A 12492-nucleotide genomic window follows, 5' to 3' on the forward strand; every position below is an offset into this window, starting at 1 on the left:
TAACCAACTGAACCAGTTTGGGCCTGATCCTTGGCAAAGTGTGTAAATTTTGAGGAATCTGATAGCGAAGGAGTTTGTTTATGACTGTTCACCGGTATTATTTCAGCAGCTCAAGGCAATCACAGAACCCTTTGTGCTGCACCTTCTCCTGTCCTTTCCTTACACTCTGCCCTCCTTCTTGCTGCAGATGGAGGCAGAGCTGGTGCAGAAAGAGCAGAGACTGCTGAAGATAGATTTTCTGTGCGAGAACATTTCCGATCTGACGGACAGAATCCGTGCTGCGGTGGAGAACGGCAAGCAGGACACGCTGCAGTTCGCTAGGAGGGTAAGAAGGGCAGTGCACACTCTGCTTGCCAGCCTGTACAAAATGAAACAGTATCTGGGCAAGAGGTGATTCACTTGCAAATTACAAAAGTGGCTGGAAATGCTGAGAGGCGAATCATAAATTAGTCTTCAGAAATTACAGACATGAATAGCAACAGTAATACAGATAAACCAAAACTATTAGGTGAATGTCCTCTCTTTTAAAAAGAAAGTTGTACCATAAATGGTACCTTTCACTAAAGCATAAAATTAGTTCTTTCTGAAGCAGAAGCTTTGTAGGATCCTCCTTTTGCAAAAGTACTTAACAGCCTTTCCACAACAAACAGGTCAAAGACTAAAAAGAAATAAAGGAAAAATAAAGGAAGGCCGGGTAAATTCTACTCCAACAGGCAAAAAGATGAACTTGGTATCTGGCTCAAAGTTCTTTTGTTGTTTAGGTAGGGAGAATCACACAGGAAACTTAATTTCCAATAGTTTTAAAAATAGAATTATAGCTATTTGCTTTTAAGTACAAGTAATATTGTTTGGGAAAGACAAAAAATGCTCCCAGCCCCCCTATTCCTAATGAAAAAGATGAAAATTAAGCAGAACTGAGGGAAAGACGGAAAAAAAAAATGCTAAGTAATTAATGTAAAACAAGGCCAGGATAGAAATTTTTCTTAGATGTTAGGTTTGGCACACATGAAAGCTTAACAGTTTTTTATAATTGATTTTAAGCACACACAAAATATCATGGTTGTTAACTGTATTTGTGAAATTAAAGCCATGGACTAATAAACTGTAAGAATGGCAGTGTGCCAAAAGTTGCATTCACAAGTTCTCTGGCTCTCCCAGCTCCAGCTTGTCACTTAAAGAATATTAATGGATTTTTTTTTTGTTGTTTTTTAAAATCATTTGCAGTGAGACTCAAGGATTTCTGTCACATTCCTTTTGTTTGTCCCCCTTCCAAGGAAAATGTCACAACCCACAGCCCCTGCATCATCATTATCATTCAATTATATCATAGGAATTGGGCTTATTCCAGCTTTATTAGTAAGTTAATTGTGTATAAACTCAAAAAGAATTGGGATCCCAGGCCTTTGAGGGCTGGGGGAGTTTTGCTGTCCAGCTGAAAAGGACAAGAAGCAAAGATTAACATGCTTTTCTTTTCTTGTATTGGATTAAATGTGACTTCTTGATCAGCCAATTTATTTTGTTCTAAGTGATCACAAAAATTAAATAATTTTCAAGGATTGAACTACTATTTAAAACCTTGTCAAGTTAAACTTATTTTCACATGCCTAATGCAACCCAAGTGTCATGCCCAGTGAGTGCCTAAAGGGAAGCCCTAACTACAATGCAGCTGTTTTGCATTCCAGACCAATGAACTGCAGAAGAAGATAAATGACAAAACCCAGGAGATAAGGGCTCTTTCTGCAGAGTTATCCATGAAGCAAGCACTTTCCATTAAACTCCAGCAGGAAATCAGACACAAAGAGCAATTTGTGATGACTGCTTCATTGATGATAAGTCAAGGCCTTCCCCTTCCTAAAGCAGAAAAGGAACCGTGGAAGATCCTACGCAATGAGAAGATGCAAAAAGCAGCAGCTGAAGCCAGAGCTAAAGTAAGTCTTGTCATATATTGCAAGAGCTCCAGGAGCCAGTGCAGATGGTAGTGCAGATGGTAGTGCAGACAGAGACAATTACTACAGTGGGTTTGTGCAGTTTTAACTCTAGTCTGGCAACAGCACTTGGAGCTGGTCATTGAATCTTAAGGAGTTCATACACTAAAAACCTCACCTTTGATTATTAAAGTGGAGTGTGTCACCATGTTGTGGCTGAAGGGCAGGGCAACCATCAGTGAAATACTGCTTTTCATTGGGTTTCAAGTTAAAGCTGCAAAAGGTGGAATGTGGGGTTCAGGAGAAGTAAGTTTAGTGTCTCCCATATACAAGATGCACTGAGCATCAGATCAGAAGCAGCAAGAAATCAGATTGCTGAGCAAGACACAGAGGGTAGGCAGAGCAGCATAGCAAACCTCTCTTGAAACCCTACCCTGCTGGACACTGCCTCTGTCCTTGAGATGGTCAGTGATCTCAGAGCAGAGAGCTCCTGCATAATAATAATATATAGAATAAGAAACTTCTGTCATGAAACTTCTCTTTATGCTGCAACTCAAGTTTCCTTTCAGCGCTATGGATAAAGGCCCACTCTAGTAACTGTATTCAGGAACAGAATTGTTCCACAGATGTTCTGTGCACAATTGCTACATCTTTTAAAAGTTCATCTAATCTGCTTTTTTGACAGATAAAAAAAGCATGACAGGCTCAAACTGTCTACTCTTTAAAAGGACAAGCTCACATCTACGTGGTCAAACCTCACACTTTCCTTTTAATACCGCTTCAGCTTTCCTGGCTTGCCAGGGATTAGACTAAGGGTGTTCCCTTTGTCATGGATCCCATCCACTGGCTCAGGAAAGCACTGGAGTTTTAAAGCACACAAGCCCTGTGTGACCAAGCTGTGTTTCTCTGACAGCACCCTGCAGAGGAGGAACAAGGTGCAGTGCCTGGCCATACCCCCAGTATCCCCAAGGAGGAGAGGCTCCCACCGCTGCAGCCCCACACGGCTCCCTTCAGATCAAGTGAGCCCAGCTGGAGTCTGAGGCATTTCAAAAAGCCTCCTGCAGAGCCATCTGAAATCTGAACAGACAGCACCAGGACAGACCATTACCAGCTGCTGGATCACAAGAGTCAGCAGCATTTACGCTGCACTGAAGGAAGATCTGTTGGTGTTCAGCCAAATTCCATACTGAAAACTAAGTATCTGTCCATGCCAAAGCACAGCTAACTAGCCAGTGATCCAGAATCCTTTCTCCTGGTATCCCAAATGCAGTGCAGTATTTCCAAGTGTCAAGAAAAGTGAGTGATCCTCGTGCTATCCTTTTTTTTTTTCCAGGTGAAGTTTTATTGCATCTGAGGGTATGTTATAATACATTCATTAAAAAGAAAATATTAGAAAAATCTTCTCTGTTATTAATATAATAAAAAGTACTGTTCTTAATATAATACAAATCACTTATACACATACATCAACATGGCTTTCTGCAGTCTGGGACTGGAGTTTACACTTGCCATACAAATTCTAATTATATTAGGAAAAATAATCCTTCTCACTATGCAGTCGCTGAGAAAGCTAAAGCTTCACTGATGGCAATGACAAGGGAGTGACCAGAACTTGCCAAGTTACTCCCAGGAACTGGATCTTTTTATTTCACTGGTAAGGAACAGGGAGCATCAATGGAAACTACTCAGAGAGAATATCAGAGATTGTTTTGACAACCTCCCAGATATACTAGACTTTAATGAGTTTCTCTAGTTGAATGGTCTGGAATTTTGTAGGTTTTTTTTAAATCCAATAAAGGCTGCAGAAATCCTGCATGGCACAACTTGGCAATTTTCTCTGGTAAATTGCTATTACCATTTTAAATTAATGTCACAGTTGAGAACTTAAAACCAAGAGCAAACAATATTGGCTCATTTACATACTAACAGAAGTTGAAAACAAAGGAATTTGCCTAATTCCTTTCTGAAGCTGAAGTTTGAACTGTAACACTAGAATTTGTAAGAAAGAATTATGTAAAACTGTCCAAGACACTGTTAAGATCAATTTTTAAAAGCTTTTTTTCTTATCCTATATTACAATATAGGATATCATAGGATATGTTACTCACAATATATTATACATATCTTAATAAAAAAACACAAACAAGCAAACCCCCAACACAATCTGCCACATGCACTTTAAGGAGATTATATTTTGTGTTAATTACAAAACTGAAAATATTAGAATGTGGGTCCAGAAGCAGAAGTACCATAAGATAACTGATACCACTACAAGGAATGAATACCTTTTCACTCATGCCTCACATAAAAAGTCATTTGTTATTCTTAGCTGCTTTACACAATCACACCAAGAAATCCTTTTATTAATCCAAGTGAACAGTTACTGGTTCTTGCAGCTGTACAACTGGACTGCCTTCTTCAGCACTGTCTTCTCAAAAGAAGTGACAATTTATACCAATTTTCACAGCGTGTTTTTACACCTGCTGTTTTTCCACTTCCTTGACCACTTCAAAATGAACCCACAGATATATATCAAACCTGGGGTTATGTCAAATGCATTTCCCTAGGATTTATCTAGAAGTCAGTAATTTCAACCTCAGTTTGTTGGACCAAACACTGTTCTGAGTAGCTCATGTCTGTACTGGCAACTACCCAAAACCACAGGTTATTTGGGAAACAACATTGCATTTAAATAAATACTTTTACAGAGGCACCACAGTTTGACAGCCTTCTTCAACAGCATGCTACTTCAGGAGTATTTGAGGTCCAGAAGTGTCATAGTGTGCTTGAGTGCTGTTTCCTCTACAAATCTTGCATTCACATGGTCTTGTTTTTCATATGGATGCATACCTACAAAAACACGGTGAGGAAACATTTACAAAATTGTACATGCTCCTGTACACTTACAGTCCTGCAGTCTATTAAACATCTTCATCTACAATACCAAAAGATAAGGCAGAATAGAAATGTGTTTTCATGCACCCAGAATAACTACAGCTTTCAGTAGTGCCCTCTGGATGCTCATCCATGGCAAAAATTGTCCTATTAGTGGGATGTAAGTTATAACCCACCCAGAGGGAAGCCTCTCTGGAGGCTGGACTTCCAAACTGGAGATCCAAACCCAGCTTGAAGCAAAGTGGCTGTGTTAGTGCTAGTGCATGAAATGGCCCAGGGTACATGCTCATATACTGCTACATGGTTTAACTTTTTTTCCTCCCCAAATAGGATGATACCTGTACATGGAGACTCTTGGCCCCTGACACTTTCCATCAGCAGAAAGACAAGTTTTAATTTAATTTAATGGAGTTTTAATAACTCAGTAATGTCAGTATAGGCAGGATACATCTGAGTGAGCATCAAAGGTAACAATCACTGGCCTGATCACTAGTACAGAATTAACATTACCTTGATTCTCTATCTCTGCAAGCATATTAGTCAGGTAGTTCAGTGGCAAAAACTCCACGGGGGAGAGTCTCTCAGGGATAGGCCTGCTGTACTGTAAGGGAGAACATTTCACCTTAGTTCACAAAGTCGCAGAGTCACACCAAGGTTTCAATGTTTCTTTACTGTGTTATAATCAACAGAAAGCTCAGCAATCTCAACACTGTCAAAGCATAAGATTTTAAAACAGCCTCTGTGCTCTTACCTGCCTGTTTCCCAGCTTCTCGAGCAAAAGTTTCACATATTTCCGTGCTATTAAATTTGCATTTATTGGATGATTCCAGTACTGGCGGACCTTTTGACCAAGAGCCTAGTAAGCAAAAAACAAACCCCAAAACCTGAGAACATAAACATGGGACAGTGGAAACTTAGAAAGAGGAAAAGGGAGAAAAAGCTGACACGAAATCCAGGCTGTAATGCAGTTGTGCTTTGCTTTCGGACCCTGATGACAGAGGTTAAGAAGTCATCATGTTTAGCCACAGAGCCTTTTGTGGCCTAGTAACTAAGAGATCACAATGTGCTCTCAAAATGTGGGAAATAAAAACCTCATCCTCAGTTGGTCTGTCCCAGTGCCACTGTCCCACTTGACATGTGTACTTAAGTACTAATTGAACCTTTATCCTTTACTGTGACTGATTTGAATCTATTCTTCCCCCAAGGAATAATGTACATGCCCCATTCCTCAAAGCTCCTTCAGGACAGGGATTCTCAGGCTCAGTCTTAAGGAACCTTGGACAAGCAGAACGCTGGCAAGGAAAGATACTGGGAATGTAAGTTTGGATACCATTATTCAGGTTATCATCCTGGAAACTGATAACATTGACTCACATTCCCAGAGCCAAAAGAGAGTCAAAACCAGGTTTCCCAAAGCTTCCAATCAAAGCAACCAATAAGCAAAAAAATAAGCACACACGGAAATTAACTCCACCTTCTGATATTTTCCCTGTGTAGATATTCCCCCCACTTCAGTTATACTGCTATGCAAACAGCTGTTCATTTTAGTAGATGCTGTACATTTAAATGGTGCTTAAATCCTTGTTTCTGACTAAACTGAAGTCATCCACTGCATGTAACCTGCTCAAAATAATCCAAGTCACCCCAAAATGACCCTTCTGGCAAACAGACTAGTCCTGGCATTTTTTCCCAAAGCTGTAAATAGATACAATAAAGCACTGAGTCTACTGTGCATAGCTAGCAGTAGTTGTTCCCTAAATCTCTCCCAGCTCAGCCCTTCACGTCAGAGCATGGTTGGAATGGAGTTCCCCACGCACCAGGCCCAGGGCTGGCAACTCAGGGGCCCCATGCTGACCCCAGCTCACCAGTCCTAGCCCAAAACAAGACACAGAGGACAAAGAACATCCTGTGGAGTTCTCCTCCTCTACCCCTTCTCAAAACTGCTGCCAAATAAAGAAGCCTTTGTTGGAGAAAAACCCAAGCAGCACTTCTGGCCATTTGAACTATAAGTGACAGCACATAACGAGCAAACAATGGGCAACTCATGTGGAGAAAAGCCTGTTCTGCAGTGAGGCATTCCCTGAGGGGAATCCCTGATGTTCCTCTGCTTGTTGACATCTTGTGCTTCCTCTGCAGTCCTGTGCTGTGCACTAAGAGCAAAAGGGAAGAAGTGCATCTCCCATTCGGCTGGGACATTTTATGGAGGACCAGTAACCAGCTTTTGTGACTACACAAGTCACCTTGTCAGTGGGTGAGACTGTGAGGTTTAACTGAGGGGAGATCTTGTAATTAATCCCTGCCACCAAGATGTGGTATGACTTTACAGTTTTCACTGTGCCAGCTGTTGAACATATTTTTTTAGTGTGTAGAACCAAACGCAGAGGTCACAAGTAAGACTCTGTGGATGCTAAAAGCCACACACAAAACCCCCAAAGACCCCCTTTAAACTCTCACTGCCTTCTGCAAATGAGTACTCAGTAGAACTGTGTCAGTCTTTAACTTCTGTAGGATACTGGACACTCTGTAAAACACTATGGACAAATCTATGATTTAAGTTATCAGGGTATCCTAAAGCCAAGGAGCAGCAGTTGGAGAAACTGTGGATGTTCTGGTTGTATTTGAATCTCGCTCTATCTGAATCATAGCCAAGTCTTTCATTGGTTTGACCCTATGCACAAGGAGGAATTTCCTATCAATTAAAAAATCCAAGAAATTACATCTAAAGCCATCAGTTACCTCTGGAAGCCTCATGACAATACTAAACTTCAGCTTTTCATTCTGTTCAGTGTCATCCAGATCTATAAGCAACAGGGGAAAAAAGCAAATCAAACAAAACAGTAATCACATAACAAACTTTCAATGAAATCATTCTGAATAAACATCACCCCACCAGTGAAGTGAAAATTTCAATTTAAAGTCGACTATTATTTACATTATTCTACATAAATAAGGGCTGTTATTTACATTTGTATCATGTGTACAAATGTATATCTGTATATTTGTTCATAACTTCACCATTTTATGTAACAATTTATACAGTAACTCAAATGCACTTTGACTAAGTACAACTCTCCAAATTTATAATATTTCCTTTATAAAGATCAGGTGCAGATTGATACACCATATTTTGTTGTCCCTTTTCTTGGACATTAGAGAAATAACACATCACTGGGCACAGCTGTCTCATGTTCAGCACCCCCTGGGCAGCTTTGCAGCCACTCTTGCCCAGCCTGTGATGCTGTCTGGGGCTGTTGTGGCCAAAGGGCAGGGCCCGGCACTTGGCCTTGTTGAACCTCACACAGCTGACCTCAGCCCATCAGTCCAGCCTGTTCACATCTGTCTGCAGAGCCTTCCTACCCTCCTGCCCAGCTTGGTGTCATCTGCAGAATGGCTGAGGAAGCACTCAATCCCCTTGTCCACATCATTGATAAAGATATTAAACAGGACTGGCCCCAATACTGAGTTCTGGGGAGCCCCACTGGGGACCAGCCACCAGCTGGATGTAACTCCATTCCCCTCCACTCTCTGGGCCCAGCTGTCCAGCCAGTTTTATCCCCAGTGAACAGTGCTCCCATCCAGGCCATGATCAGCCAGTTTCTCCAGGAGAATGCTGTGGGAAATGCTGTCAAAGGCTTTACTGAAGTCCAGGCAGACAACACCCAGAGCCTTTCCCTCACCCCTGGTCATAGAAGGAGCTCAGGTTGGTCAAGCAAGACCTGCCTTTCACAAACCCACATGGGCTGGGTCTGACCCTTGGCTGTCCTGCACACACCATGTGATGGCACTCAAAATTATCTGTCCCACAACCTTCTGCAGCCCTGAGGTCTGACTGACAGGCCTGTTCCTCTCATTCCAAACACAAAGCAAAAGCTGAGGACTGGATAGCAGACTGACTTCCTCACACACAGGCATGCACTTTCAGAGTCACAGAAACTCCTCATCAAATCCTATGATGATCTTTAGTATTTGCTTTCCTAAGAAGTCTCAAGTGGAAAAGCTACAAACTCAAATTCTCTTCACACAGATATTTCTTTGTGTGCTGTGGTAAGACCAGTAACATAGCCTGAGCCCTAATTTCCCCTTTCAGGTAAGCAACACCATCAGCTTCAGCCCTCACTGAAACAACACTCTACAAAGAGCTGAGTGTCCTGGGCAATAAAACCTGTGTCCAAGGGGAGTGGCTTGAAGGACAACACTCCCCGTTAGCTGGCTGGAAACAAATGAAACACCGTGTTCACTGTACCTTTCAGCAATTTCCTGACACACGTTTCTGTCAATTGCAAGACCCCATTGTCAATGTAGTGCAGGAGGGTGTGCAGAGGGAGACATCGAACACCAAGACCCAGGTGCAGAGTGTGAAAACCTATGAGAGAAACAAACTTGTTTGGTACAATATGTAGGTTTTTTCTGATTCTCTATTAGAGAATTGAATTATTCTAGCTAAAGCAATCACTTCGCTTGACTTCTGGTTGTTTATAGTTGGTGAGGAAATCAATTTATCAAGTCAGGTATTCTTATTTAGACATCCTTTATGTCCTCTCAAGTATAATCTTGTCAGAAATAAGAAAGCTAAGGAGATTGAATAAAACTCATTAGTCATACACTGTCACTAAACATCTCCAAGCTGTTGCCTTATATCTGATATCTTATATGTTGTTCTATTAATTTGTCTTTTTTCACCCTCTCTCCTCCTAATTAATGAAAACCCAAGGCCTCAGTACCCTCAGGATGTCATTGCCTCCCAGACAGTCCCACAGGCAGTGTGAACAGTTCAGCTTCTTTAACATCAGCCAGATGATGTTCTTGTTATCATGTAACACTACTGTGTGGCACCATTTGTGCCCACACGGAGGGACAAACTCATACCAAAAGCAGTTTCAACGACCAAAGACAGATGAGGAAATAAAACCCAGAAAGATTCAAACACAATTGGAAAGTATTAACATATTAAGATGTCAAGATGTCTTTCCCTAATGAAAGTAAGCAATTGCTTTGAAAATGCTGTAAACAATTATGAGGAGCTCTAAGAAATGACAGTCTACTATCAAGACCAGGTTTTCCACCAAGGCTAGAAGTAATTCCTTCAGGAAAAACTGGAAGTTATTAGCAAGGTAAGAACATGAGAAAAAACACTACCTGCTACAGGATAGGATTTTCCCATGTAGCTCTTCACACTGAAGTCCAGTTGTCAAAATATATATGAACAGAGTCTAAATCTTAGTTCTAAGATAAGACTGCATCCACGCACTCCACTGGAAACCTCTGTTAAGTTTTCTCTGTTTCTAGTAACTAGTGTCAGTTCATTTCACTTGTACAGGTTTATCAAGGGCCTTTCCCTCTATAACTGACTTGAATAGATGTCAATACTGCCAAAGCTAACTTGACACGTGCTGTGACCAGTGCTGTGGTGGGAGGAATTAAGAGCACTGCTCTCCTCGCTCATTATTAAAACAGCAAAACACAGAACTTACCAGGAGGTAAAGGCATGCACATGCCATTTGCTGCTTCCAGAATACGACTCATGATGTGGAACACTGCAAACTCTGCTGCACTTCCTCTCTCATCACTGTAGTTAAAAAAGTAGCAACACATTCAGAACCTGAGGCACCCACCCTCTCCTGGAGAGAGGGTCAATTTGCCATACTGGGAGTGCACTGAATCCTTTGGGATGAAGGGCCATGGGATGTTGCCTTGTTTACTGAGGTGTCTCAGCCAGCACCAGCTGCCTAGTGCTGCAGATACACAAAGTCTCTGTAGTGTCCCTGTCTCCTCCCCCCACTGATGCACATTTACAAGGCTCTTGGCAGAGCCTGGAATCAGCAGCAACAGGTAAAAGGGTGCTGGTGTAAGTGACCTGGCTTTTATAGGTGTTTAACACCCACCACCCAGTTTAGGACCACTCCAAAATCAGCAAGTTTGAACTCCAGCCATAACACAGCCAGTGTAGTTAATATTTACACTGGCCTAGAGGGGGCCAGCAGGATCCTTTGGAAGAGTAAATGACAGTAACATTGACACTGACAGCAGCGTAAGCACTGACTGCTCAGAGGAGTATTACTGATGAAGACCAAAATCATTACACCTGTATTTTAAAAGGCAAGCTGAAAACTGTAAGAAATCACTTGCTCACAAGCAGAAGACACAGGAATGAAGCTGGTATCTCCTCCAAACTTCTTTCATTATTCGATGCACCAGATTCAGCTAGAACAAAAAAGAGAAGACTGGATGTTTCCAGGAGCCTGGGTACAGCAGGCCCTTGGCCTTCATTCATTCCACACACCAGTTTATGTTAAAAACTTCTCATGGGACTCCTACTAAGTCTTCATTTTTTTTCCTCTAGGGCCTTAAAATATATAGTTATTAAAATTTGAATTGGAATTGCCCAATTCCAGCAGTTTAATGTGCTTCCATCTTATCAAGGCATCATGCAAGACATACAGCAACTCAACACACTTCTTGGAGACAACTGATTTCAAGCTCTTGCAGCAAATTCTCAAAGATTTGTTTGCCATGAAAGCAAAAACAGCACGTCCAAGTGGCTGAGCATTTGGCAAGGAACAGTCCCAAGGGCCCAGCAAAAGTGGATAACATTGAAGACAGTGGAATGTTCAGTTTGCCAAGAAAAGTCTGAAGGAGGAATCCCAGATCTAGTCCTGGCAAGGAGGAAAAATGAGACAAGAAAATGCCTCTCCTTATCTATTGAGTTCCTTCTTGTCCCAAGTGAAGTGAAACAATCCCTTGGCCCATGTTGTTGTTCTTCGTGCTCCCAAACTGACATCCACCACACACAGTCAGAATATACCAAAGCCACAAACCCTGTTCTCACTTGGGCCTTTCTCAGCTTCTGCAGCTGAAAGAGAAACCACGCACGGAAGAGTTGAAATACCTTCCTCATTGCTGTCATGTGTAACCACTTCCACATCTCAGTAACACAACTGAGACACTTCCTCTGCACCTTTTATCTCTGGCCCTCAAAGGACAGCAATCAGTCTATCCCAGGAAACTCAGGAAACTATTCTGACCCCTGTTCTGCAAAGAGATGCCACAAGAAGTTAGGAACCCTTTTCCTCCCTCCAGATGGTCAGAATCCAGGAATGCTTTTTCCCCACTCTCTTTTCCCCTCACAGGCTTTGCCCTCTCCATTGTCTGACTTATCACAGGCTCTGAGCAATAGAGAAACAGGACACATGGGAGAGATCCACATGCAAAGGCCAGAACTGGAATATTCAGCTTCAGTAATGTTCCTGAGTGTTCCTCTGTACCTTGGCCAGGAAGTTCTACAAGGTAGCACCTTTCCTATCCACCACAGCTTGAGCCAGGCTTGACAGCTGCCTGATGCAAAATAACTACCTAATACTTCTCATCTCCACACTTTCTAGATGCAGTGGAAAGATCCAATTTAATCTTCTAGGGTATAGCAAGTTTCCTGGAAAATGAGGGATTTCCAGTTTCTACAGAAGGGTCACAAGAACCACTCTGCTGCTGGAATGAATTTCACCTCTGGCCAGCACAGAGGGTCCAGCTAAGGCCTCTGCATCAGTAACTGCAACTGGATCTGAAGGATCAGTGTTGAAGTGAAGGTTCTTACAAGCTCCAAACCCATCAACTATTATTTGTGCAACACAAATGGTTTTCAAGAGTATGCTACTCCAGAATAAGTATTTTTTCTTAA

The 12492-nt window shown here is 41.9% G+C and overlaps 2 protein-coding genes across 4 annotated transcripts in view; one reads left to right on the plus strand and one right to left on the minus strand.

Moving 5' to 3' along the window:
* Nucleotides 1–3006, plus strand: part of CCDC146 (coiled-coil domain containing 146) — a 59831-nt gene extending 56825 nt beyond the window's left edge. The window contains exons 16-18 of the mRNA XM_062490824.1: nucleotides 188–325; nucleotides 1683–1928; nucleotides 2839–3006. Coding sequence (XP_062346808.1) covers nucleotides 188–325; nucleotides 1683–1928; nucleotides 2839–3006 — 552 coding nt within the window. The remainder of the gene's footprint in view (nucleotides 1–187; nucleotides 326–1682; nucleotides 1929–2838) is intronic.
* Nucleotides 3007–3179: 173 nt separating this feature from the next.
* The window catches only part of GSAP (gamma-secretase activating protein), a 44920-nt gene continuing 35607 nt past the window's right edge, over nucleotides 3180–12492 (minus strand). For all 3 annotated transcript variants that reach the window (XM_062491643.1, XM_062491642.1, XM_062491646.1), the window contains 7 exons: nucleotides 10951–11021; nucleotides 10292–10386; nucleotides 9064–9183; nucleotides 7557–7618; nucleotides 5572–5676; nucleotides 5331–5421; nucleotides 3180–4775 (listed from right to left, as the gene is read on the minus strand). In XM_062491643.1, coding sequence (XP_062347627.1) covers nucleotides 4675–4775; nucleotides 5331–5421; nucleotides 5572–5676; nucleotides 7557–7618; nucleotides 9064–9183; nucleotides 10292–10386; nucleotides 10951–11021 — 645 coding nt within the window. In that variant the 3' untranslated portion in view covers nucleotides 3180–4674. The remainder of the gene's footprint in view (nucleotides 4776–5330; nucleotides 5422–5571; nucleotides 5677–7556; nucleotides 7619–9063; nucleotides 9184–10291; nucleotides 10387–10950; nucleotides 11022–12492) is intronic.

The sequence above is a fragment of the Cinclus cinclus genome, chromosome 4 (genome assembly GCF_963662255.1).
Source record: "Cinclus cinclus chromosome 4, bCinCin1.1, whole genome shotgun sequence".
NCBI classification, from domain to species: domain Eukaryota; kingdom Metazoa; phylum Chordata; class Aves; order Passeriformes; family Cinclidae; genus Cinclus; species Cinclus cinclus.